The sequence below is a fragment of the Heloderma suspectum genome, chromosome 1 (genome assembly GCF_057233095.1).
Source record: "Heloderma suspectum isolate Gila_16-S chromosome 1, 16-S_ref, whole genome shotgun sequence".
NCBI lineage: Eukaryota > Metazoa > Chordata > Lepidosauria > Squamata > Helodermatidae > Heloderma > Heloderma suspectum.
The window spans coordinates 268,485,510-268,512,341 of record NC_139458.1 but is presented as its reverse complement, the minus strand read 5'-3'; the positions used below and the strand labels follow the sequence as shown (position 1 = coordinate 268,512,341).

The 26,832-nt window shown below is 40.6% G+C and overlaps 1 protein-coding gene across 3 annotated transcripts in view; it reads right to left on the bottom strand.

Moving 5' to 3' along the window:
• Window positions 1-26,832, bottom strand: part of WDR35 (WD repeat domain 35) — a 54,500-nt gene that overhangs the window by 5,821 nt on the left and 21,847 nt on the right. For 2 of the 3 annotated variants that reach the window (XM_084830700.1, XM_084830710.1), the window contains 13 exons: window positions 25,191-25,251; window positions 24,004-24,148; window positions 22,832-22,901; window positions 22,544-22,597; window positions 19,329-19,438; window positions 18,728-18,938; window positions 15,723-15,803; window positions 15,472-15,608; window positions 8,958-9,161; window positions 8,217-8,363; window positions 7,698-7,830; window positions 6,314-6,424; window positions 622-786 (listed from right to left, as the gene is read on the bottom strand). In XM_084830700.1, coding sequence (XP_084686826.1) covers window positions 622-786; window positions 6,314-6,424; window positions 7,698-7,830; window positions 8,217-8,363; window positions 8,958-9,161; window positions 15,472-15,608; window positions 15,723-15,803; window positions 18,728-18,938; window positions 19,329-19,438; window positions 22,544-22,597; window positions 22,832-22,901; window positions 24,004-24,148; window positions 25,191-25,251 — 1,629 coding nt within the window. The remainder of the gene's footprint in view (window positions 1-621; window positions 787-6,313; window positions 6,425-7,697; window positions 7,831-8,216; window positions 8,364-8,957; window positions 9,162-15,471; window positions 15,609-15,722; window positions 15,804-18,727; window positions 18,939-19,328; window positions 19,439-22,543; window positions 22,598-22,831; window positions 22,902-24,003; window positions 24,149-25,190; window positions 25,252-26,832) is intronic. The other variant, XM_084830719.1, reaches the window with a different exon arrangement.

Below are 26,832 nucleotides of genomic sequence, written 5' to 3'. Positions count from 1 at the left end.
GTTCCCCCATTGCAGTGTCATGGCAGTTGGCCACCCCAAATGCCAATGTAGGATCAAAACTCCTCTGCCACTTCAATCCCTTTGAATTGAGGAAGATCTCAGATCCATGAAGCACCTCTGATGTGCGCCCAGCTGCAGCTCCTGTTAACAGCCTGAATAACCCATCCAATAACTTGGGGTGGCGGGGGGGGGGGGCATACAGCTCCCTGGCACTCTCCTAGTTTTCTAATGGCTTGTCCATGCGACACCTTTTTCCAAGCTCTCCAGTGGTGTTAGGCAAAACATCATATAGTTTAAAGGGGTCAACAAGCCTTAGCCTTCAGGATGATAGGTGGTATAACCTGACCCATTTTTAATGTGATGGGCATCCACCCAGCTCCATTTGTAGAAGGTGCCTTGCAGCTGATTTGGGGCAGTTCCCCCCTCCTCCAGCAGCCACCTGCATTTCATCCCACACTGTTGCCGAGATTCCTCTTAACAGTGAGCAGAGACTTTCAGGATCTACACAAACACAAATGTAAAAGTAATAACAACTACTTCTAAACTCATTAGCATTGCTTATCATCCAAAAGATGTATATATGTATTGGGAATTATCCCAGTTACCCTTCAGTAACAATACCTTGAACATGAGCTTAGCAGCATCAAAGAAATAGTTGGCTTTACGATACAACTCAACGGCATCAAGGGGTTTGTTCTTTTCCAATAACTGGGATGCATATCTAGCTAGCAAGGAACCAATCTCTTTCATATTGTGTTGCTTAGCCAGTTCAACAGCTTTACTCCACTAGAAGCAAGCATAAAAATCATCAGTCTGGAATCTGTTGGATGAACAGTATACAAATGTTTCAAATAAATAAAGACATAGATAATCAATTACATCCCCTTCATGGATCACTGCCTTGTTGTGGTGAAGGGGCTTGCATAACTCAGTAAAGCCATAAGCTATGCTGTGCAGGGCCACCCAAGACGGACAGGTCATGCTGGAGAGTTCTGACAAAATGTGGTCCACTGGAGAAGGAAATGGCAACCCACTCCAGTATTCTTGCCAAGAAAACCCCATGGAACGTATCACAAGGCTAAAAGAGATGACGCCGGAAGATGAGCCCCTCAGGTCGGAAGGTGTCCAATATACTACTGGGGAAGAGCAGAGGGTATTTCCAAGTAGTGCCAGAAAGAGTGAAGCGGCTGGGCCAAAGCCGAAAGGACACTCAGCTGTGGATGTGTCTGGTGGTGAAAAGAAAATCCGATGCTGTAAAGAACAATATTGTTTAGGAACCTGGAATGTCAGATCAATGAATCAAGGTAAGCTGGAGGTGGTCAAACATGAGATGGCAAGATTGAACATCGACATCTTGGGAATCAGCGAACTGAAATGGACAAGCATGGGCGAATTTAATTCAGGTGACCATTATATCTACTACTGTGGGCAAGAATCCCTTAGAAGAAATGGAGTAGCAGTCATAGTCAATCAAAGGGTGGGAAAAGCAGTACTGGGGTACAATCTCAAAAATGACTGAATGATCTTGGTACGAATCCAAGGCAAACCATTCAACATTACAGTAATTCAAGTCTATGCCCCAACCACTGAGGTCAAAGAAGCTGAGGTTGATCGGTTCTATGAAGACCTACAACACCTTCTAGAACTAACACCAAAAAAAGATGTCCTTTTCATCATAGGGGATTGGAATGCTAAAGTAGGAAGTCAAGAAATCCCCGGGATAACAGGCAAGCATGGCCTTGGTGTACAAAATGAAGCAGGACAAAGGCTAATAGAGTTTTGCCAAGAGAACACGCTGATCATAGCAAACACTCTTTTCCAACAGCACAAGAGGCGACTCTACACATGGACATCACCAGATGGTCAATATCGAAATCAGATTGATGATGTCCTTTGCAGCCAAAGATGGAGAAGCTCTATACAGTCAGTCAAAACAAGACCTGGAGCTGACTGTTGTTTTGCTGCTTCTTGCAAAATTTCGGCTTAAATTGAAGAACGTAGGGAAAACCACTAAACCATTCAGGTATGACTTAATCATATCCCTGATGAATATACAGTGGAGGTGAGGAATAGATTTAAGGGATTAGACCTGATAGACAGAGTGCCTGAGGAACTATGGACGGAGGTCTGTAACATTGTTCAGGAGGCAGCAACTCAATCCATCCCAAAGAAAAAGACATGCAAGAAAGCAAAGTGGCTGTCTGATGAGGCTTTACAAGTAGCTGAGGAAAGAAGGGAAGCAAAAAGCAAGGGAGAAAGGGGAAGATATATCCAACTGAATGCAGATTTCCAGAGAATAGCAAGGAGAGACAAGAAGGCCTTCTTAAATGAACAATGCAAATAAATCGAGGAAAACAACAGAATGGGAAAGACTAGAGATCTCTTCAAGAAAATCGGAGATATCAAGGGAATGTTTTGTGCAAAGACGGGCATGATAAAGGACAAAAAAGGCAGGGACCTAACAGAAGCAGATGAGATTAAGAAGAGGTGGAAAGAATACACAGAAGACCTATACAGGAAAGATCTGAACGTCCCTGATAGCCATGATAGTGCGGTCACTGAACTTGAGCTGGACATCCTCGAGGGTGAAGTCAAGTGGGCCTTAGCAAGCATTACTAACAACAAAGCTAGCGGAGATGACGGTATTCCAGCTGAGCTATTTAAAATCTTAAAAGATGATGCTGTTAAAGTGCTGCACTGATTATGCCAACAAATTTGGAACACTCAACAGTGGCCACAAGATTGGAAAAGGTCAGTTTACATTCCAATTCCAAAGAAGGGCAATGCCAAAGAGTGTTCAAACTACTGTACAATTGCGCTCATTTCACATGCCAGCAAGGTGATGCTCAAAATCCTACAAGCTAGGCTTTAGCAGCAGTATGTGAACCAAGAACTACCGGAAGTATAAGCTGGGTTTTGAAGAGGCAGAGGAACTAGAGATCAAATCGCCAACATTCGCTGGATCATAGAGAAAGCAAGAGAATTCCAGAAAAACATTCATTTCTGCTTCATTGACTACGCTAAAGCCTTTGATTGTGTGGATCACAACAAACTGTGGCAAATTCTTAAAGAGATGGGAGTACCAGATCACCTTACCTTTCTCCTGAGAAACCTGTACGACGGCCAAGAAGCAACAATAAGAACCAGACATGGAACAACCGATTGGTTCAAAATTGGGAAAGGAGTACGACAAGACTGCATATTGTCGCCCTGCTTATTTAACTTATATGCAGAGTACATCATGAGAAACGCTGGGTTGGATGAATCACAGGTTGGAATTAAGATTGCCGTGAGAATTATCAACAGCCTCAGATACGCAGACGATACCACCCTAATGGCAGAAAGCGAAGAGGATCTCAAGAGCCTCTTGTTGAGGGTGAAAGAGGAGAGTGCAAAAGCTGGTTTGAAACTCAACATTAAAAAAACTAAGATCATGGTGTCTGGCCCCATCACTTCCTGGCATATAGAAGGGGAAGAAAAGGAAGCAGTGACAGATTTTATTTTCTTGGGCTCCAAGATCGCTGCAGACGGTGACTGTAGCCATGAAATTAAAAGACGCTTGCTCCTTGGGAGGAAAGCTATGGCAAACCTAGATAGCACAGTAACAAGCAGAGACCTTGCTGACAAATGTCCGTATAATCAAAGCTATGGTTTTCCCAGGAGTAACGTATGGGTGTGCGAGCTGGACTATAAGAAAGGCTGAGCACCGAAGAATTGATGCTTTCACACTGTGGTGCTGGAGAAAACTCTTATGAGTCCCCTGGACTGCAAGGAGGTCAAATCAGTCCATCCTAAAGGAAATCAACCCTGAGTGCTCATTGGAAGGACAGATAGTGAAGCTGAAGCTCAAATATTTTGGCCACCTAATGCGAAGAGAAAACTCCCTGGAAAAGACCCTGATGCTGGGAAAGATTGAAGGCAAAAGGAGAAGGGGACGGCAGAGGATGAGATGGCTAGATAGCATCACCGATGCAATGAATATGAACTTGAGCACACTCCGGGAAAGAGCGGAGGACAGGAAGGCCTGCCGTAGGGATGGCGGAGAATTCCGCCATGGATAGAATCCGGCTTCGCTGGAATCTGTGGCGGAATTCTCCGCCATCCCTACGCCTGGCCTTCCTGTCGTCCGCTCTTTTCCGGAGTGTGCTCAAGTTCATATTCATTGCATCGGTGATGCTATCTAACCATCTCATCCTCTGCCGTCCCCTTCTCCTTTTGACTTCAATCTTTGCCAGCATCAGGGTCTTTTCCAGGGAGTTTTCTCTTCGCATTAGGTGGCCAAAATATTTGTGCTTCAGCTTCAGTATCCGTATCTAAGGATTCCAGCCCCCTGGAATCCGTGGCGGAACAGCCTCCTGCCCCCCCGCGGAATCCCCCGGGACAGCACTTACCTGGGGCGGATTCGGCGGTGGCTGGTCTCCTGGCTGGCCATGGCAGCGCTGCCGCTGCCGCCATTGCCATCCTTGGACCGTGATAGGCTACGTAAGAATTTATCTAGCCTATCACAGCTAACCTGAAAAAAAACAAAAAAACACACGCGACGGCCGCCATTTGCATTCCCTGTTTTTCGCCGATTTATCTTACGTAAATATTTACGTAAGATAAATCGGCGAAAAAAAGGGGAACGCAAATAGCGTAGTGGACACTATTTGCATTCCTTTCTTTTTCGCCGTTCTAGCCTACGTAAATATTTTTCTTACGTAAATTCTTACGTAGCCTATCGCGGTTGTCTGGCTGGACGCAAATGGCGTCCGCTACCTCCGCACTAGGCCATCTGCTCCGTGGCCTGGCTGCGGAGCGGAGCCGGCCCTCAAGGATTCTGAGGGGGAGGACCGGATCACCTCCCCCCCGACGAGGATTCCGCGGGGAGGGACAAAGCAAAGGTAAGTGAGTTTTGTACATCCGTAGCCTGGCATGCTATGGTCCATGGGGTCACGAAGAGTTGGACACTACTTAACGACTGAACAACAACAATCAATTACATACAAGTTCACATATAAACCCACTGGGACTCAAGCCTAGTAAAACAGCCTCCACTGGCAAATACTGTATACAAATTGTATAAATATCGTATAAATGTGCCGCATTGCAAGGCTAAAGTCATTTTGGTTTGTGGAGCTTGAACAAATAGTACTTTTGGTAAAGAGAAAGCTCTGCCTCCCTTACGTGATGTGGTGATAGTTTAGGTAGCACAATTCACTGCTTGCATCTCTGCAGTAAGGATCGAGCTGTCTGTGTCAAAAACTACCAATAGCATTGAAATGTGCAACAATTAAATTGTTTTTATTTTATTACAATTATGTCCTGCCTTTCATCCATCATGGAACTCATGGTGATGTACAATGGCTGCATTTGCACAGCACAACTTATTACTGATCACTCCTGACTAAACAAACCACTAAGCTGCTCAATCGCTTCTGTTTGGCTCGTACTGCAAGTGGGAGAGGCTAAACAAACTGCTGACATGGCTGTTTATTGTGATATGTGAACCAGGAACTATGGCTTGTTTCTCCCCAGACAAACCAGAGTTATAAGCCATGGTTTGTTTTTGAAGGTCTATGGTTCATTTAGCCACTCCCGCAGTGTGCACCAGCTGCTCTATTGCTTATTGTGACGTGCAAATGCAGCAACAGAAGACCACCTGGGAATCTTAGCTAGGAACTGACCAGACCCAGACTAATCTGTACCATTTTTAATTAATTAAACAAATTAATTGGTTTAATATGGCTTGGCCCTAATTTTCCTTCCTTGAATAGAAGAATTCAGCAGTTCGTCCCAGAAAGTTTGATTTTGTTTATTTCAATCTTCCACATCAAGATCCATTAGATACAGTATCTCTCTCTCTCTTCCTCCCCACCAACTACTTAGAACCTAGGGCCAAACAATATGCAACAGCAGCGAATGGGTCTCCCAATGCACTGGTTTAACCCTTTCCCCATGATGATTCTCTGGATACCTGTACGTGTTCCCCAGCATGGTTAACAGCAGCTTCAGAGTATGTGTGATTTGCACCAGAGAATAGGCATATGGGAAAGGACTAGCTCCTCACTATGGACCTGTTCCTCATTGTGTTCCCCACCCCACTGCTTACTTTTAGGAAAATATATCATTTGTGGTTTGGCTGTCAGAAACACAGCACAGGAGGATATAAATAGCTAGTCCATTAAAATTCCTAGGTCGATATATAACAACTTACTGAACAATAATTCTCTTATTACTAGATAAATGATATCAGGAGGCTACAAGGAAAAATATTGAAATGAACCATTAAATTAACATGGAAAAGGCTCCCAGTACAGTGCTATATTCTTACCTGGTTGAGATTCACACAGATATCTACTGCATCCTTTGGTTTGTTACATTTGAGAAAGGCAGTTACAGCTTGTTCACACATCCCCACAGTAACAAACTTATGGGCTATATCCTGCAAGAGACATCAAAGTATCCTTAAATTCCAGAGGAGTAGCATTTTTAGGTGCTGTTCTGATGTAACAGTGGTGTTCAGTGGCAACTCATGGGTTCATTAATGCATGCTTTGTTCTTGGGGTTATTTAACCCACGAACAACCCCAAGTGCCTCATCTGGACATCATGGTAACAACCTACGAATGCAGCATTCGTCAGTTCCTGGAAATTAGAAGCAGTGTGCGTCCCCCGCAATTGCCGCTAAATGCTGCTGTTACGTCCGAACAAGGTCTTAGTCTGCACTAAAACAGAAGAGTCCTTTTGCACCTTAACTACTAACAAATTCACTGTGGTACATGCTGACAAGGAGCCTACTTTGTCAGATGCCTAACTTCACCAAATGCATGCAGAAGCAGGATACTATTACCAGTGTAACTAGCAGAAACTATACTATCAGTACTACCTTCTCCATATTTTATTGTTCATACTTTTGACATACTGATAACATGTTCAAAAGTGCTAACCTGGGATATGCACGTTTTGCTTTATGCTGTGCAATGGGCTACTTTCCTTTATGCCCCCTTTGTTATTTGCAGTTCACATTCTTTCTACTGGAATTTGGTATTTAATCTTAGAAAATTTAACATTCTGAGGAGGGTTGGGAAAAGATATGGCTGAGGTTATTTTTTGTCCTAAGACCACATATGATGAAAAGGAGATTTATGCAGAGATGTCTGTATTGTTCTTTCTCCTAAAACTTGCAACATAGTTTAGAATGAGTAATGCACAGATCTGATGTATGTATCATTTATTTAATAGATTTATATACCACTTATCATATTTAAAAATATATATTAAGTAGTATTTTTTGTATAATGATCTGTATAATGAGTGGTTGGTTAATAGATGACAACAGTTTATTCTGACAGGCTTTTCCTTTCAGCACAAGGAACAACACTAGTCATCACTTTCCTCTGACACATTGTTACTCTCAGTAGAATCAGACCACTTGTAGTAGGAGTGGGATTTTTTTTCAGATGAAAAAAATGAAATCTTATGGACGTATGGATGTCTACTCAGAAGCAAGTCCCATTGAGTTCAATGAGAATAACTTCCAGTAAGTGTGTATCCCCAACCTGGTTCCCTCCAGGTTCTGGACTACAATTCCTATCAGCCCCAGCCTGCATGGCCAATGGGAGTTGTGGTCCAAACCATATGGAGAAAACCAGGTGGGGTGGGTATATGATTACAGTCTAGAGTGAGTAATCACAATGAGTAGCTTTCTATACTTACTGGAAGCAACTTGTTGTTTTCTGGAAGTGAGTTAGCCAAATCCTCTAATGCTTGATAGTCTTCCAGCATATAGTAACATTCAGCCAAACGTTCATGGTTTCTGCCTTGTACATAATATGGAACAGCATTTGTCCTAAGAAGAAAAAAAAGAAACATGATCTCTGATCATCTATTAATATTACCAGCTTACTATAGGCACAGTAATATCAGGTAAAGATAACCTCTTGAAACTGTTAATTTAGTTATTTTGCTACTGTCAGTGCTGCAACAGAATAAATATTTCCACTAGTGACAAAGTGGAAAAACATGGGATAAATATTATGCTTAATTTACCAAAATGGAATAATTCCTTGTGACCCTTTAATTAAAACTACAAATACATTAATCAGCAAGCTACATGGAGGATTAACATTGTTACATCTCCTTTCCCTGCATAAGGCAAAATTCAAAAGAAGATGAAGCCCCCAGTTTGAATAGGAGACAGCTATAATCATCTACAATTTCAAGCTATAAGCATACCATTTCTGTCTATCTGCAAAGTAGTCTCCAATTTCATTGTGTGCTACTTCAAGAAGACTGTCATCTCCATGTCCCGAGCCTGTTTGCAACAGCTGCACTACTCGAAATCCATTTCCTAGTTTGAGTCGTAAATCAACTGCAAGATCTCTGCAAATATCACAAATAGGCAACTTTAGCAAACACACAAAAATCACTTCCAAAATTATTTATAGCTAGTGTAGTTAAGTGGCTAAAGGACAGAGCTGTGACACAGGATCTTCCAGGTTCAAACCTCCCCTTCACCATGGTCACTAGCTGGTCTTGGGCAAGTTACTATCACTAAACCTCTGCCCTCATCTGTAATAATAATGGCCTGCCTCACACAGTGCTGCTTTAAGGATTACTAAGGTTGTGTTTGGAAAAGCTCTGAATATTCTAACGCTTTATACAAATCCAAGACAACATGATTAAGCTTTAAGGCAGATTGCTTTGCCTCAAACAGATATTTTAGCACTACCACCTTTAAATGGGTTTGTCTGGCCGTTCCCAGTTCCATCCTCATGCCTGATAAAACTTTTTCTTTTTTCTTTGTCTTCCCCTTTTGAGTTATATAGATTTCAACTTGGGAAATGCAAGTTTAGTTAGAGTGGTGCCCACACTTCTAAATTCACCCACTCAAGATAAATCTATCTCCACCAATATCAACTATGCCACTGTGGAATCAGGATTTTCCTAACAATTCAGATTTATCTATAGAATTACCTTCTGTCCATGTCCAAATACATTCTTTCAGCTTCTTCAAATTTGCTGAAGTAAACTGCCACTTCAGCTTGCCTCAAGGATTCACTCTGCAAGTTGCGAAGGCGTTTTATAAACTTAATACCTTGGTAATTTTTGTAGCGCACAAATGCTTGCTCAGCAGTATGAAGATCAAGTTTCTGGAGGGCTGTTTCAGCCAATAGACGCCTGCATAAATAACATATATATTTACTTAGAAAAAGTAGCTTTATAAGGAACAGTCTACCTAACTTAATTGGTCCAATTACAAAAAATACCAAAATTAAAATTAAGTGAGGTCCAACTCCAAAGGTTCACAAATATTTCTTGGATCAATACAGATGCTGCAAACATGGATTGTATAATTCCCAGCCAACCTCACCATCAGAATGTTCTTCATGTTCTTTTCACACCATCTCATAAAGGCTTCTCATGTAATGTTATGGATGGTTTTGGTTAGACATCTAGGAAAAGACTCTTGGGGTAGGGGGTAGTCTACCTTCGATGGGTTTGTTCCTAGTATTTTGTTCTTCTGAAGTTTCTATCATCTCTGAAAAATCTGAATTTGTTTGAGAGGGAGATCTAGAACTCTGAGAGGAGTATGATATATCTGATTCACAGGAAACAGTTGAATTAGATGCTCAGGTCTGCTAAATGGTAGAAGTGGAGGATATAGGAGATGTTGTTTTAACTTATTTTATCCTTCTTGAAAGGTGTGTGGGGGGGAGTGAGGCAAATTAGAAGTGAGTCTCTTACTAGAGGTGTTTTTCTCTACATTTGTTCCCCCCCCCAATTTTGTATTGTGAGTTTTAACAAATCAAACCAAACCAAACCAAAAACATAACAAAACAAAACAAAAAGAACAAAAAAAATTACAACAACATATTCTAAAATCCTCAGTTTCAAATACTGCAATATTCTAAGGAGAAAAAAAAGAAAAAAAATAGGTTACACATACACTTCAGTAAAAGCAGACCAAATATCCACATATAAGTCCATCTGCAAGTTACGCCTATATACCACTCTTTCAAATGTTGCTAGTGTTGTTAGGTCTTCAGTCCATTGCGTTATAGGTGATGGGCTTTTATCCTTCCAATATCGTAATATCAGTCTTTTAGCAACCAAAAAGGCGTGAAAAATCCATTTATGCTGACCATGTGTTACATTCCAAGAAGCAGGTAAGTAATTTAAAAGAACATTTATATCATTCTAATACAAAATTTATCCATATAATAACTTCCTCCCAAAAGGAGGCAACCCTGGGCATTTCCAAAACATATGAATAAGAGAAACTTGACTGCATTACATCTTCAACAATTAGCCAAATTTGACAAGCCTTTATTAAAAAGATGTTGTAGCATCCGATAGATCTGAAACAAATGTTTTTGCTGAATAAGGCATAACCGAAGATCCACTGAAATGTCTGATACAGATGCCAAGACAGCAGTCCATTGATTAAACAAAATAGGACATTCCAATTCCCTGTTCCATTCCTGCTGTAAACCACTTGTATCATATTTATTCATTGATAATAAATGTTTATAAACATGAATTGTAGGATGATATGTCTGGTCAGCTTCAATAAGTATTTCCAGTAGCAAAGGAGACTCCGAAACAGTAAAAGCAGCAGGACCGAATCTAGATACCAACAAATGTTTCAGTTGCAAATACTGCCATTCTGCTGTAGCAGGCAAATCAAATTGATCTCGCAAAGCTGAAAATACCAAAAACTCATCATCAACCCCCACTAATTGATCCAGGGTAAAGATAATTTTATTTGTCCAGGTTTGCCATAAAAACATTTTCTTACCAATTCTTAAATCTGGATTTCCCCATAAAGTCAATGTAGCATGGAAAAATGGATCAAACTGTAATAGACGTGACATTATACGCCAAATGTCTCTGACTGCCAAAATTGTGGGAGGAGCTCTGTCCACCTTGATATGCTGAGAACCTAATGCCATCCATTTAAAGAGAGGCTCCGGACAAGAAGATTCCAACACTGACCAAGGTGGAAAATCTAATCTAAGTGGAAAAGACCAAAATTTAGTAGAGGTCAGCAAACAGGCCCGATGGTACATAGTTAGATCCGGAAAACCGAACCCGCCTTCATTAATTGGAAGTTGCATCATTTTTAAAGATATTCTTGGTGGAAAGAAACTTCACAAGAATTTACGAATCAAAGCATTATGTTTTTGGAAATATTTGCCAGGTATAAGTATAGGGATCCCATGTATAACATAAATAATTCAAGGTATGGTCTTCATCTTAAGTGTATTCACCTTACCCCATAAACTCAACATTAAAGATGCCCATCTATCTATATCTCGTGAAATATCATTAATCAACTTGTTTAAATGTAACCTAATCATTTGAGATATATCTCTAGGCATAATTATTCCCAAGTAAGTAATAGACTCTGGGCACCATTGAAATTGCCAATTGGCTGATACACTAGAGTATACCCTATCTTCAATCGGCATTATTTCCAACTTTGACCAATTAATTGAAAAGCAGGACAATTCACCAAAGGTATTAAATAATTTCATCAAAGCTGGAACCAACGACTGGAGTCTTGAGATAAACAGCAAAAGATTATCAGCATAAAGGCTAATTTTAAATTCTAAACCAAAATGAACAAATCCATGAATATTATTATTTTGTCTAATAGCACACACCAGGGGTTCCAAACATAAAGTGAATATCAATGGGGAAAGTGGGCAACCTTGTCCGGTACCCCACCCAAGTAAAAAAAAAAAAAAGCTGAGAATAAACCGTTAGTCATTACTCTTGCTCTAGGAACTATGTATAAAATTTTAACCCATTTCAAAAATTCTTTAGGAAAACCAAAATTAGTCAGTGTAATAAACATAAATTTCCAATGAATTTTGTCAAAGGCCTTTTCTGCATCCAAGGAAATGATGGCCGCCTAGTCAGTTCTTTCAGAGTTGGTGGGAGCAATCCTATGGCTGCTAGACAGCGGCTAGATGGCCATAGGATATGTTGTTTTCTGGGAACCGACCTTGCTCGACTTTCGCAGCGCGGAACAGCCCTATCCTCTGTGCTCACAAGAGGAACGCGGAGCGGCCGCAAAGAGGTGTGGCTGGGGGCATTCCAGGCCAGGGAGCACGTAACTGCCTGTATGACACAGTCATACAGTAGCCTCCTTCCCTGCTCCATCCTCCTGAGGCTAGACATCCGCAGTTGGCTGTCTAGCTGAAAAAGCATGGCAGGAGAAGCACGAAGGGAATGATCCCCTCTGTGCTTCTCCTGCCCTGCTTTGGATAGGTGGTCTGTGTTTGGAGGTGGCAGCCTATCTAGATAGGACTGCTCTCTAAAGCAACTAAATCAACAACTACTCTAAGATTATCAGCCCCCTGTCTATTTTTAATAAATCCCACCTGGTCTGGTCTATCCAATACAGTCATGACTTGTTGTAATCTGTTGGCCAAGACTGCTGTTAATATTTTGATATCTATGTTAATTAATGACATAGGTCGATAGTTAGCACAATAGGTATGGTCCTTTCCTGGCTTAGGAAACACAGTAATATAAGCATCATGTAACGATGACGAAAGGGAGCCAGCTTTGAAATATGATTATAGAGGCAATGCAACTTTGGGGCTAAAAAACTAGAGAATGTTTTATACCATTCAACTGGAAATCCATCCAGTCCAGGTGATTTCCCGGTATTCATTTTTATTGCACTCATAATTTCCTCTACACGCAGAGGAGCTAAAAGGAGCTGTTGTTGTGAAGAATCTAAACGTGGAAGATTAATCTGAGACAAAAGAGCATCCATATCTTGCTGTGATATCTTATTACTGGTACTATACAGATCAGAATAAAACTTTTAAAATTGTGAATTTATATCTGTAGGAGAAGTATATATTTTGCCACTCTTGTCTTTAATAGCTGAAATGACATTCTGATATTGATGCTGTTTACGATGATGTGCAAGGATCTTACTAGGATATTCACCACTTTCCCAATATTTCTATTATAGACAGGTCAGGGCAAATTCCACCTGTTGTGAAATAATATTATTCAACTCATGCTTAGTATTCTGTAGCTCTTGATAAAGTTGTGCTGCGGGGGAGGTGGCAAACTGAGTTATAAGAGATTTCAGCTTCTTACTTAAGTACGTCTGTTGAATTTTTTAAAGCTTCTTTTGTTAAGAAGCATAAGAGATAATTCGGCCCCCTATAAAAGCTTTACTAGCCTCCCATTCAGTGGCACACTAACCTGCTGTATGCTCGTTAATATTAAAATACTTCGTTAGTTCAGCTAACATATGCGTTTTAATTTTCTCATCATTAAGAAGAGAAACATTAAGATGCCAAAGACTGGGGGCCCTAGGAGTATCAGAAAATTGCAGTTCCAAACATACTGGGGTATGATCTGACACTACCAATGTATCAATCATGCAGTCTTTTATTTGACATACTAAAGTTGTAGAAATAAAAAAAACAGTCTAATCTAAAGCAGTTATGGTGAACTGGTGAAATAAAAGAGTACTCTCTATCAACAGGATGTAAAATTCTCCAAGCATCAATTAAACCATATTCCATCATATAAGTCTGGAGTGCCAATCTCACAGCAGACTGAGTCTTAGGAGAAGGTGTACTCCTATCTAATGAAGGATCTAAGACCTCATTAAAATCCCCACCCACAATCAAATAATCAAGGGTAATATCAACCAGTTTAGCAAAACAATCATGAAACATAGCTGGAGAATAAATATTTGGCCCATATACATTGATCATAGCAATTAATTTACCCATATACTTTCCTACCAAGATCAAAAAACACCCCTCAGTATCAAAATCACCTGTTGAACTGAAATAGAAAGTCCCTTATGAATTAAAATTGCAACCCCTTTACACAGTGTTGAGGTATCTGACATAGGCCTCACCAACCCAGTCCTTTTGCAACATCTGTCCATCTGCAGCCATCAAATGGGTTTCTTGTAAGAAAGCCATAATGGCAGAAAGTGAAGAGGATCTAAAGAGCCTCTTGTTGAGGGTGAAAGTGGAGAGTCCAAAGCTGGTTTGAAACTCAACATTAAAAAAACTAAGATCATGGCATCTAGCCCCATCACTTCCTGGCATATAGAAGGGGAAGAAATGGAAGCAGTGACAGATTTTATTTTCTTGGGCTCCAAGATCACCGCAGACGGTGACTGTAGCCATGAAATTAAAAGACGCTTGCTCCTTGGGAGGAAAGCTATGGCAAACCTAGACAGCATAGTAAGAAGCAGAGACATCACCTTACCAACAAAGGTTCGTATAATCAAAGCTATTGTTTTCCCAGTAGTAATGTATGGCTGTGAGAGCTGGACTATAAGGAATGCTGAGCGCTGAAGAAGGCCTGCATCTTCCCCTTTACCTACCCCTTTGAGGAGAGAGGCAGCAATGAGAACACTTGTGCCTGTCCATACTCCTGGATGAGCTGTGGGAGAGGGAATGGTGCCTCCTTTATTCCTGAAATTAGTGCCTACTTCTAGGAATCTTCTTGTGAGTGTGAGAGAGGAAGGGAAGTAGATAAGCCCTTGACAAACTGTGATTGAAGGTTGGTTTAATCCATCCAACAAATAACGGGTAGATGTTTTCTCCTTTCAGTATGGGTGCGGTGGATGTTTAAATTCTTCATACCCCATATGGTGGGTACAGTCATTAGAGGCCTCTGCACCCAGGCTGCCCTGCCCCAGGGCCCAGTGTATTTTCATGTTCCTCTGCAGGGCTGTTTTCATGCTTTTAGACTTGGTAGGCAGCCATTCCTGTGGCCAGTATCTGTCCAGGTACGACTGAAGCCTAGGTCTCCCTATACCTCGCTCCCCACAAACCATTCCCACTCACATCCACATCTACTCATACCCACTCTCATAGTCACTTCTGCTCACTCACTCACTCACTCCCTCCCTCACACATACACATACCTATTTGCTCACAGCTTTAACCCATCACTTTCCTCTGCCACCACTGAAAAAATAAAAAATGCTCTAGGAACAGATTCTATGGTTCCTGACAAAAAAGCCTTGTTCCTAGAACATCTTCAGAGTGTCCTAAGAAGCGGGCAGGAACTTTCAAATACTGCTTCCTATGACAGGAGGAACCACAGAGCCCATTCCTAAAGCTTTCCCCTCTCTTTTTTCGTTTGGTGGCAGCAGACACAGGGAGTTTGCCAGACAGAGTTTCCAGGGGCCACTTGTGGCCCACGGGCCGCACATTTCACACCCCTGATCTATTTAGACTGTAGCCATCCTGAGCAGCAAATATTTAATCAGACCTTCATAGGTGGTACATTTAGCTAGCAGCTCTTGAAATTACTACTGAAGATTTTCACAACCTGTTATTTTCTTATGAATAGATACTGATCCAAATTCTCAGCTAATAAAATTTGTTTTGTTAACTCAGAAGTTAACCTGGGAAAACCAATATGGATAAATACACTAATAATACACATGAGTAGAAGAAGGTAGAAAAAAATGGAATTTTACCAAAGTCTTGGATGTGAGTTTTCTTCGATGAACCGGGTAGACTCTACAATACCTGCTTCCTTAACAATCGCTTGAGCATCTCGTAGTGATCTAATTTCAAAATTAATTATGTAGTCCTTATTAGGGTGTTCAGGGTTCTATAAAATATGCAAAAATAAGTTTAGTTTAGTTACTGTCCATTTTCATTCAAAACCACCACTGTGCAAATTGTATAGATGAAATGTTATTAGAAAAAAGAATCTATTATTTACCTTTAATATTTCATCCAATAACACAGATTTAATTTCTAAATCTTCAAAGTTGCAAATGTATCCAGATGTTTGAATGGGTTCCTTAAAATACATGTTAATGTGTAATGAGAAAATCAAAATAAACTTGTAGTATTTCAGACATGTAAATGCATTTTTCACCCTTAACAGGTAGGTTGAAAATGTGAACATGAAATACAGGAAAACATTTTTCTATAAAAATATCACACAGTGAAATTTGGGTTTCCCTAGTTCTGTCACTAAAGGTTCTACCAAAGGCCTTAAGTGTGAGTCTAAAGCACTCCCCTGTATGTGCATAGGTGGTGGTGGTGGGGAATTTGCTGCTGCAAAAGGTCTCTCCAATTTCAGGAGGCACAAGGATCAGCAATAGGAAAAAAAGAGCCTCAGAAGCTTTAGTGAATGTTAGGAGCACTATACAAGGATATTTGGATCCTGGTCAAAGGACTTTCCTACATTTTCTAAAATATACTTATTCATAAATAAACAATGAAGTGTGAAAGCAAAAATAGCTCCCACCACTATCAAATGTTTATAAAATTTTTAGAACTCTTGTTCACAAATGTATTTTTTCAAAAAAAGCTAACTATCATGATACTTCTTCGAAATTTTTATTTAATTTACCAAGGTACAAATCCATTTACTTCATTTTAATGAAGCATTTTTAAATTCTCTCTCAACATAATTGCTAATAACTTATCAATTCAGGGAGCAATCCTATGGCCTCTAGTCAGCAGCTAGATGGCCAAAGGATATGTGGTTTTCCGGGAACTGACCTCAGAGCTCAGAGGTCGATTCCCGGAGAACCAATCTTCCTCCTGCGCTGCCTTGCAGGCAGCGCAGAACAGCCCCAAGCCCCATACTCAGAAGAGGAGCACAGAGCGGCTAAAATGGGGCATTTAGGAGTGGGGAAAGAGGAAATGCTGGTACGACACATCCGATGTGTCGTCTGGCAGCCTGCTCCCCTGCTCCGCCTTCCCGCAGCTATACAGCCGAAAACGGCTGTCTAGCCACAAATGCAGGGCAGGAGAAACGTGGAGGGAATGATCCCCTCCGTGCTTCTCCTGTCCTGCATTGGATAGGTGGTTCCTTTGAGTTTGGAGGCGGCCGCCTATCCCCATAGGATTGCGCCCTAACTTACTCAATAGGCTTATTCTTGACTGAGAGCATAATCCTATACATGTTTAGATAGAAAAAAGTCCTACAACTCCCAGCATGTCGCAACCTCGGTGCAATCCTATGCATAGGACTGCACCCTTAATGCCTGATTTTACCCTTGTTAATTCAGAAGTAAGTCCCACTGATTTCAAAAAGACAGAAGCTGCAATCCTTAGGCTCCCTAATTAGGGAGTAAATCCCACTGAAATGAGCGAGACTTACTTTTAATAAACATGCATAGGATTACTCCCATGTAAGCGTGCATAGATTGCAGACTTAGATCACCAATTTTCCTGCCCCCTCAACTGATCCTATTGTACCCTTATGCAGTCCTGTGCTCCCTCTGCATTTGCAGAACACAGGTGGAAGCCTGTGGGCACTCCTTGCACCTTTCAGAAAGCTTCAACCCATATTACTGCAGTTTCTACATCTACAAATCAAATGCTGGCAGGACGGGAACACCAAGATGTAGTGATCACTGCTAGCTTAAGATAGGCTTAAGAAGATATCATACAAATTCATGGTGGATATGTTTATCGATGGCTATTGGGCAGAATAGCTAAACAGAACCTGAATCTACAAAGGCAGTTCCTCTTTAAATGCCAGACTGTCAGGATAAACAACAGGGATGGCCATCATCCTCATACCTGCTTGTGAATGTCTAGCTGAACCTGGTTAGACAGGATGCTGGACTACATGAATCTTTGGCATGATCTAGTATTTCTATGTTCTTATGCTGTTGTCCCACCTTTCCACTCCAATATTCAAAGCAAACTGTTGTTCTACAGCAATATTAGGAGTAAGGTGGACTGGAGGGTGGGGGCAGAGGCAAGTCCCCCCTCCCCAGCTCCTTATCAAGGAACTTATCGCTCTTTCTTAAACTATTAGTTCCTGCTTAGTATGGACTTAATTTCACTAATTTCTTGCTTGACAAAGACCTCCTCAGGTCAATGATCTCAGGCAGCGTTCCTCAGTGACCATGCTAGCTGAGGATGATGGGAGCTGTAATTCTCATTTGCCCACCTGTGAAAGCAATCAGGTGGTATTGCTCCTGCCGTTATCACTGTTGCTGGTTTTACTGTTGGCTCTTATTGTTGTTTTTATCACTTTTAATATTTTAACAGTTTTTATGTATTTTATTGCTGTAAGCCGCCTTGGGAGGGGTTCTGCCCTGAAAGGCATCCAAGAAATGTTTTGAATAAATAAAAATAAATAAAATTTAGCACAGCTGGAGGGTGCCACTTTTGAGAATGCTAAGGCATATGTATAATGAAAAATGTGCAAAAAAGACATATGTTGCCCTGTGTGTTGTCCTCGGACTGCAGAGCTAAAGGGCAGCACACTATGATTTCATCCATCAGGATAAGTCTGGGAGGCTGAACACACCCTCTGCCTCCCAGAAAGAACATCAAAGCAAAAGCGAGACCAACATCACCCCATGCGTCAGCTAGAATACAATTTCAGGGAGCTTGCTTCACCCTTCCCTGCCAAAAAGAACACCACTAAGAACTTTGTAACTAACAACTAATGCCTGAGTTTGCTTTTTCCCTCCTCCCTCCCAATTCCTTTCCCCCTTGGTATCATGTCTTTCAGACTGTAAGGGCAGGGACTGTCATCATTAGTTTTTGTAAGCCACTCTGGGAGCCTTTTTTAGCTGAAGAACAGGGTAAAACTGTTTCAAATAAATAACATCCCCCCAAATGGATCTGTATATGCCATTGCCACCTGCTTTCTTCCCTTCCCTGCCCCCAAAGATGCAGGATGTGATAGTGGACAATACATATTTTATCCCAATAAAAATAATTATTTTTTATTATTGCTTATTGCTCTACCTCGGGATCCAGGTTTCTGAACACATACATTCTAGTTTTCTCCATCATGGCAAATAAGTCTGGATTATCTCTGGCCCATTTCATATCCCAAACATCTCTTCGTTCCAGTTTGAGTTGTTCACCTATTCCTTGGCATCCTGAACCGTCTGTTACTCGTGCATCCAAGTCAAAGAAAATTAGCATTCCTAACATGTCTATGATAGCAAGACGACTAAAAGAGAATAAAGGGAGAAGGAAAAAAATAGAACAGTACTTCTTTATCAGCTTTCTGCCACAGATTAAAAATACAATAATTTACCATGAATTTACTATTCTCAGAGTAGAATGTCAGCAACAAATAGAGTTGGGTAGAACTACTATTATAAGGCAAACAGAGGATTCCCAAATGGATGTTTGCCTTGTAATGCTAAGGTGGAGAAGGGGAGAATTTGTATCCAATGCCCTTTCTGCTCAGGATATAGTATATAGATCAATATAGTATATAATCTGTAAACACTTCAACCTCCTAGGATAATTTTTAATATTTTAACTAATATGGTGTATCCCAATTAATAAGAATTGTCAATACTGAGAAGCTATTTTATAACCCATCTTGTCTTACCTGGACTTGCAGTTCAGAGACAGTTGATAGGGCCGACAGTTTAGGAGATACTTCCGAATTAAGCCAACATTGGGAAGCCTGTAACTCTGAATGGTGCCAGATTCTCGCCCCTAAAGAAAAACAACTTTTGCATAGTGAGGTACTATGAGCATTCTTCCCATCCTAATACAAAATGTTTTTAACACACCATTCTTTGTGTGTGGGTTTCAGTAAAAAGATTTCTGGCTGGAGGGCAAACTAGAAGACATTTGGTAAGGCAAAATATCACCTTATTCAACAAACATTTGAATTACGTGATTCAGAAAATCCCTTGTTGTGATTTTCTGATTTAGTAATTGGTAACGAACCACTGGCGGCATTCAGACAATCATTTCTGATATTAATAATAAACTGAGATATGAACAAGCCTTTTGCTTCAGCATGCAGCCCCTTCCCTTCTCCCTTCATGGTGCATACCAGTTTGCAGCAAATCTCCAATTAACCATGGTTTCTCGTTCATCCTAACAAGGAAACTACGGTTACCAGGTCTGGAACAAGCCAGGATCACAAACTACAGTTTAAAATTGGTTTAAGATCGTAGCTCGTTCCGAACCTGGTAACCACAAAGAGGGAGGGAAGTGGCTGTGTGTGAGGACAAAAGGCTTCTGTATATATCAGCTAATTAAGTAGAGATAAGATTGCTTGGACCAGGCTGCTGCCCTTCTCTCTTGGGTTTCTGCTATCACTTTCATCTGTATGCAGATAATTCATACAGATGACCAATTCTACCTCTGCAGTTCTGAAACTTTTGAAAGGAAGAATGTTAGATTTGTAAGACAGGTCATTTATGCTGGTGGATGGTTTTTTTCTGAAGCATTTCACTGAATGATGTGTCTGTTCCCCCAGCTTTATGATTCTATGTCTTTGATGTTTTGCTAGCAAACATAGGCTAAGTCATCAAAAATATCTTATTTGGATACCCAAATAAGTTGACTTGGATGTTTCTAAAACTGTTTTTGTTGCGTATCACCATTTCACCTCCATCTTTTCTCTCTCCTATTTTATGTGTAATATGTAACATAATATGATCATTCCCTTTTCTGCCTTCAAATACAGTATTTGTCTGTATCCTGTATAATTTGGTCTACTGTGACCGTCTGCTGTTTGGACACTTCTTCAATATCATATTGCTTCCAAAACAACCTTCCCCAAAGCCCAACCCAAACTAGCTACATCACACAACAATATTCTATTGCTGTACTTTGTAAGGGGGCAGTCCATTGCCTCCATATATTTTGCCCATAGTAACATCTCTTTAGTAGCAGGATGTTGATAAATTCATTAGGCCAGTTCATACAGAACTGTAAACCATGGCTTCCCAATACATGCATGATCCTCAGGCTCTCACACTTCCCTCTGCCTAGGTTTTGCACAGCTGTGAGGATATCAGAAGTTTGCATTTCCCCTTTGAAACAAATCACAGTTCCTTGTTACATCTGAACTCGGAGAACTCTGGTTTCTTTAAACTGTGTTATGGTAGATCAAGCCAGGATCAAACTGTGGCTTCAGATCCCAACTTGTTCTGAAACCACAGTTTAAAGAACCACTGCTGTGGATCTGGTGAAGCAACAACACCGGCAGGACTGCAGAAATGACTTCATATATCACTTTTGCCAATGCTTCCAACAGCAATTGCCTCTGAGAGTTCTAAGAGCCGGAAGCAGTTGACACCATCTGCTCAGAGCAGCACTAGTGGCAGCAGGAATGCTTGGTGGATGGGGAAGAGAACTCTGAAGAACATTTGACCTCTAATACACACTCCTCTTTGCTATGACTGTATCATGGGAGAAGAACCAGGAGCCATATGATACTATTGCCTGAGGGAGTTTGGGGTTGGGGACACTGCTCTGCAGTGGTTCTGCTCCTTTCTCTCAGGACAGTTCCAGATAGTGTTGCTCAGGGACAGCTGCTCCTCAAAAAAGGAGCTATTATGTGGAGTGCCTCAGGGCTCCATCCTATCCCTGATGCTGTTTAATAGCTACATGAAACCACTGGGAGAGATCATCAGGAGATTTGGGGCTGGGTGTTATCAGCATGCTGATGACACCCAAATCTATTTCTCCTTAACGCCTTTATCCAAGGAAGGTATGACTCCTCTGAATGACTGCCTGAAGTTGGTAATGGGCTGGATGAGGGAGAACAAGTTGAAGTTGAATCCAGGCAAGACAGAGGTGCTCACCGTGAAGGATCCTAATTCAGGTATTGAGGTATGTCAACTAGTTCTGGATGGGGTTGTACTCCCCCTGAAGAAACAAGTTCATTGCTTGGTGGTGCTTCTTGACCAAACCCTGCTCCTAGAACCCCAGGGGGAGGCAATTGTGAGAAGTGCCTGTTATCAACTTTGGCTGATATGCCAGCTACGCCCATTCCTGGGATATGTGGACCTGGTAACACTGATGCACACGCTGGTAACTGCTAGGCTTGATTTCTGTAATGTGCTGTACTTGGGGCTGCCTGTATATTTAGTTCGGAAACTTCAACTGGTACAAAATATGGCAGCCAGGTTGGTCTCTGGGACACCCGTGGAGACCATATTACACTGGCTTCCAATTTGTTTCTGAGCAAAATATAAAGTGCTGGTTCTTACCTTTAAGGCCTTACATGGTCTAGGTCCAAGGCACCTTAGGGAGTGCCTTCTCTCCTACGTCCCAGTCCGCCACCTAAGATCCCCTGAGGGCCATCTGCTGCGGCTGCCTTATGTGAGATTAGCAGCCACATGCAAAAGGACCTTGTCGTTTGCCACCCCTCAATTGTGGAATGACCTGCTGGTTGAAATGTGCCTGCTGACCTCTTTGAAGGTTTTTAAGCAGGAATTAAAGACTCTATTATTCTGGCAGGCCTTCCCTTTTTAGAACTCTTGTTCCTTTTGCTTACTCTTGTATACTGTTTTTAAGCTGTGTTGTTTTTATTGCTGGATTTGTTGTTAAATTATTTTTAACTTTGTATGCCGCCTAGAGTATTCGTATGTAGGTGAGGTTATAAACTGAATAAATAATAATAAAATAATATTTTTGATACCACTGAAAAGCACCTGATATTCTGGATCCATCATTGTGAGGGCAGTATCATTCACTATAAATTTGATTTTATTCTTGTGAACTAATTTGAGAATCACTATGCTTTAAAAGTGGTATACAGATATTGTAAAATAAATAAATCACATATTTGGTACTTACAATAATAAGCGTCTTATCAGATGCTGTTATTGCACAAATTGGATCCCTTGTTCCCTGAAACCATATAAATGACATTAGTTTAAACATCAGAAGGAGACTTTTTTTCAAAACACAGGTGTGAAGCAAACCCACTAGCAAGAATGTAATAGCATTTAGTTGCAAAACTGAATACTTCTTTAAATCAACAAAACGGCGAAAAAGCAACTCTATTAAATTGGAAATAGCAACTCTAAACAGCTTTCATCAAAAATTGGCAAGATCAAGGTACTGGTTAAAACCAGAGCTTACTTGTAGGACTTTAGCATAGTCAAGCACTCCATCACCTGCTCCAGAAGGGCTATCATCTACATGGTAAATCCTGAAAGAAAACAAGCAAGTATTGCACCAAAGAAGGATTGGATTTTGGACAGAGATGGGGAACAAAGTCCACCATGCTGGAAAACGATACAGCAACTTGAAGGGAAGAAATTATCAAGGCAAAACATTCCTAAGCTTCAATTATTACTCCTTAATTCAGTGTACTTTCTATGTATTACTAAAACACGTAGGCTTGGATCCTAAGGTAACTTAAGGATTTCATGGAAGGAAAGTTTCCTGTCTCCCCTCCCCTCCCCCCCATCTATGGCCCCTAAAAAGCCTCTCCTGAACAATGTAGCATGAGTATCTTTCCATGAACTTCCTTATCTTATGACCCAAACTCTGATTTTGGGCAATTCCCCCATCTCCCAGGAGCACACGCTTCCCCTGTGCCCCATCACACATTGTTCAGGAGGGCACTCCAACTCTCAAGGAGGCTTTTTTAGAGATGCAGGGGGAGGAAGGGATAGGAAACTTTCCTTCTCTGAAATTCCTTATCTTAGGATTCAGGCCATAATACTACAGAAATAGGGAAGAGTTGGGTCATCAAGGACCTGAATGTCTTTTAATAAGTAAACGTGCTGATGTAAAAAAACATGCCGGCAGCAAGTAATACTCAAGTTGCTCATAGTAACAAAGAGAGGTGTAGACATTAAATGAGGAGTTCAGTGACTTTTGACATGCTGAATGAGAGGAAGTAGTTCTGTTTCCCACCTGCATGGGGTACTGGCAAGCAAGAAAGTTCTGGATAGAAAAACAACTTAACAAAACTGCAGGGATGCTACCTATTCCAATAAAACTAAGGGTTCAAATTTTTAGAATGTTATCCAGGAGTGGAAAATATATCAGGATAAAAAAGGAAAGCCAAGAATCATTCTTTTGGGAGGGGAGGAAAAAATCAGTAGACATCCACTGATTATAGGGATCTATGAAAATGATGTCAGAAAGCAGAAACCTATGTATTAGAAATTACTCACAAAAGCAGCTATTTCTATGAATTTACTTAAATAATACTCCTGGCTTATAAATCAAATGTCATAAAGATAATAGCAAGAAGTAAACAATACAGCACAGATAAAGGAACTAGAAACCAGTGAACGAACCTCTCTTTGCCTTCTTTTCTAGTCCGTGCTACCTGGTTAATTTCCATTGCTGTAAGCTTCTTGTCTATACGATATTGCCAGATATAAAATGCTTCTTTTGAAGCCGCTATCACTTGGGTTTTGGTCATGGTAACAAACAATGGTGCTGTTATAAAATCCAAACAAGAAACACAATTTGAATATGTTTGGTACAAACTCATTTAGTCGAAGATTAAAAACTGGATGGTGTAAGATGTTATTGCCATCTATAAGAAACAATCATTAGTCTCACGACCCGATCAAAAGATCTATGTGCACAGATCTCCTTCACATGGATTGTCCCACTCATTTTAATTGAAATGCTTGATCTGTGTGCACATTCTTATTGTAGTTGCCATGTGTGTATAGGGCCACTCCATTTTAATGAATGGGAAGCTCTTGCAGGCAGGAGAACGCTGTACCTATTAGAACTTCCAGGCCTGTAAACAGATTCTTAAAAAGCAGCCTCCTCCACACATCAAATGATGAACTGCTTTTGAACAGGTATGACACGTATGTGAAGTTAATGTAAAGCTGTATCAGATAAAGTGACTGTGAAATAACTTAGAATAGTTTTGTGCAAAACTGACGAGAAAAACCTTTGTGTATCTGGCTCGAGTATCATTTATAATTTTGTACTTTCTTTGCCTCCACTGTCATGGAATACCAAAGAGCATAAACAGTGACAAACCCAGTTTGCATTAAGCACACCCTCCTAAAAATATACCACATGCCCTTTTCCACCAACAGGAAATAGACCAAACTTTAACCCCCAATCCTCTAGACAGGCTTTTTGGGGAGGAAGGGGCAGGAAGCTTTCCGTCTGTTCTCTTATCTTAGTATCCACACCCATAGTTTAGCATGCTTCAAAAATGAAAAGCTGTGTACATAAATATATTTGCTTCCTATGAATAGTTTACCTGAAAAAAAACGTACTTATACTGTTGATTTTAGATTTGATTACTACTGTATCCATTTCAATTGCCCAATTTGACTCACATAACATTCATTAGTAGTCAATACAAAAATGTTTCGGGACATTTACAACAAAAAGCTTGTCTTCTCTGATAAATAACTGCAATCTCGTAGTGTAAATGGCTATGCAAGACAATTTGGGGCAAAGGATCAAGAAGCATAAGAAATACAATAAACTCCAAATATCTGCTTACCAATGTCAATATATTTTGGGTCCAGGGGAGTACCAATGGAATTGCAGAGAACAAGTACATACTATAGATAAATAAAAACACATATAAATCTCAAAAGAAAATTCAAAGTTTCTCCAGTGCAATCAGGAACACAATCTATATAAATTAGATAAGGAAATATGCCAGGGATGTATTTTCATTAGGGATGTATGAGAATTCCATTTGGGGGGTGAAAACTCAACAGATTTTTCCAGTTCAGCCCTGCAGATTTCATTCCATTTCCCCCCACTGGCATTGACTTGATCTGTAGCGCATTGAGCCAATATACGGATTTCGTTTTTTTTTAATGGCGACAATTTGCAGAATTTGGGTGGGTGGTGGTGGTCTTGAAATTTGTGAAAACACTGTCATAACTGTTTAAAAAATATTTTGTTAATTGCTGTGTATGATCATAGCTTGTCTGCTATGTAGCCCCACAGAGGCATATTCCTGTTTCATCCTCTTGTCAGTTTCATCCTCTCCACACCCTACTTCATTTCGCCCAGGAGAACCTTATTCTGTACTTGTCAAATAACTTGTCAGTCCCCCCCCTCCCCCCCGCTTTGCTCAGGAAGTGCTGAAGTGGAGGATGAAACTGAGAAGTTTTTTAACAGGTACAGAATATGGCTGCTGGGCTAAATGAAGTACTGTGTGGAGAGCATGAAACTGAGGATATTGACAAGAGCTGAATATGTATCTGTGGGGCTACTGAGCGGGCACACGAACTTGCGATCGTGTGCACTTGTGCAAGATCGCCAAAAAAAATAACGTTTTAAAAAAATTACAACACCATTTGCACAAATTTCAAGGTCCCCCCCAATTTGCACAAGTGGCAGAATCCGATTAAAAAATGTGCAAAATTATTTCCAGAATCAGCAACAAACACACACAATAGTATGCTGCTGCTTACTGGAATGACAACATTACGGAATCCCATCAGGCTTAAACAGAATGGAACTCCCAGGGACACACAACCCTAATTTTCATATAGCAAAATAATATAATAGCATTTTATTTTTAGAACGAGAAGAAGCAGGACATATATTTCATTAGTATCAAGCTAGAGGCCTTTCAATTAAAATGAAATCATAGAAGAGAAACCACTCCTTTTCCATAAAATTAAATGTTAATGATTAAGGGAGGACAAAACACAAAATATTATGCTACAAAGCACTATCAAAACCCTTCATTTGTACTACACAGCATTTTATTTACTTACTTACTTATTAACAATATTGATATACTGCTTCTCATTTGAAATTCTGCAGCGGTTTATACAGAATTTAAAAACAACAGCAAACAAACAAACCACACACATGCATCATGAGGTTGGTTCAAAGATAGCTCATGGATGGGGGAAAGCCGAAGTAAATAGATATGATTTTAATAAATGACTAAAACATGACAGCATGGTAGCTCCGTGGGCAGAGCAATCCTATACAGGAGGGAGAGGGAGAAACCAAGGGGACTGCCTTTTCCTATCCCTTGTCAGCTCATGCAGGCAGGGCAGATGGGACTGCCTCTTTTCTTTCCTTTTGGTCTTTTCCAACCATTTCTTCTTTTTAACTGTTTCCTCCCCATTGATCTCAAGGGGAGGGAAATAAATTACACCAGTTTTAATGCT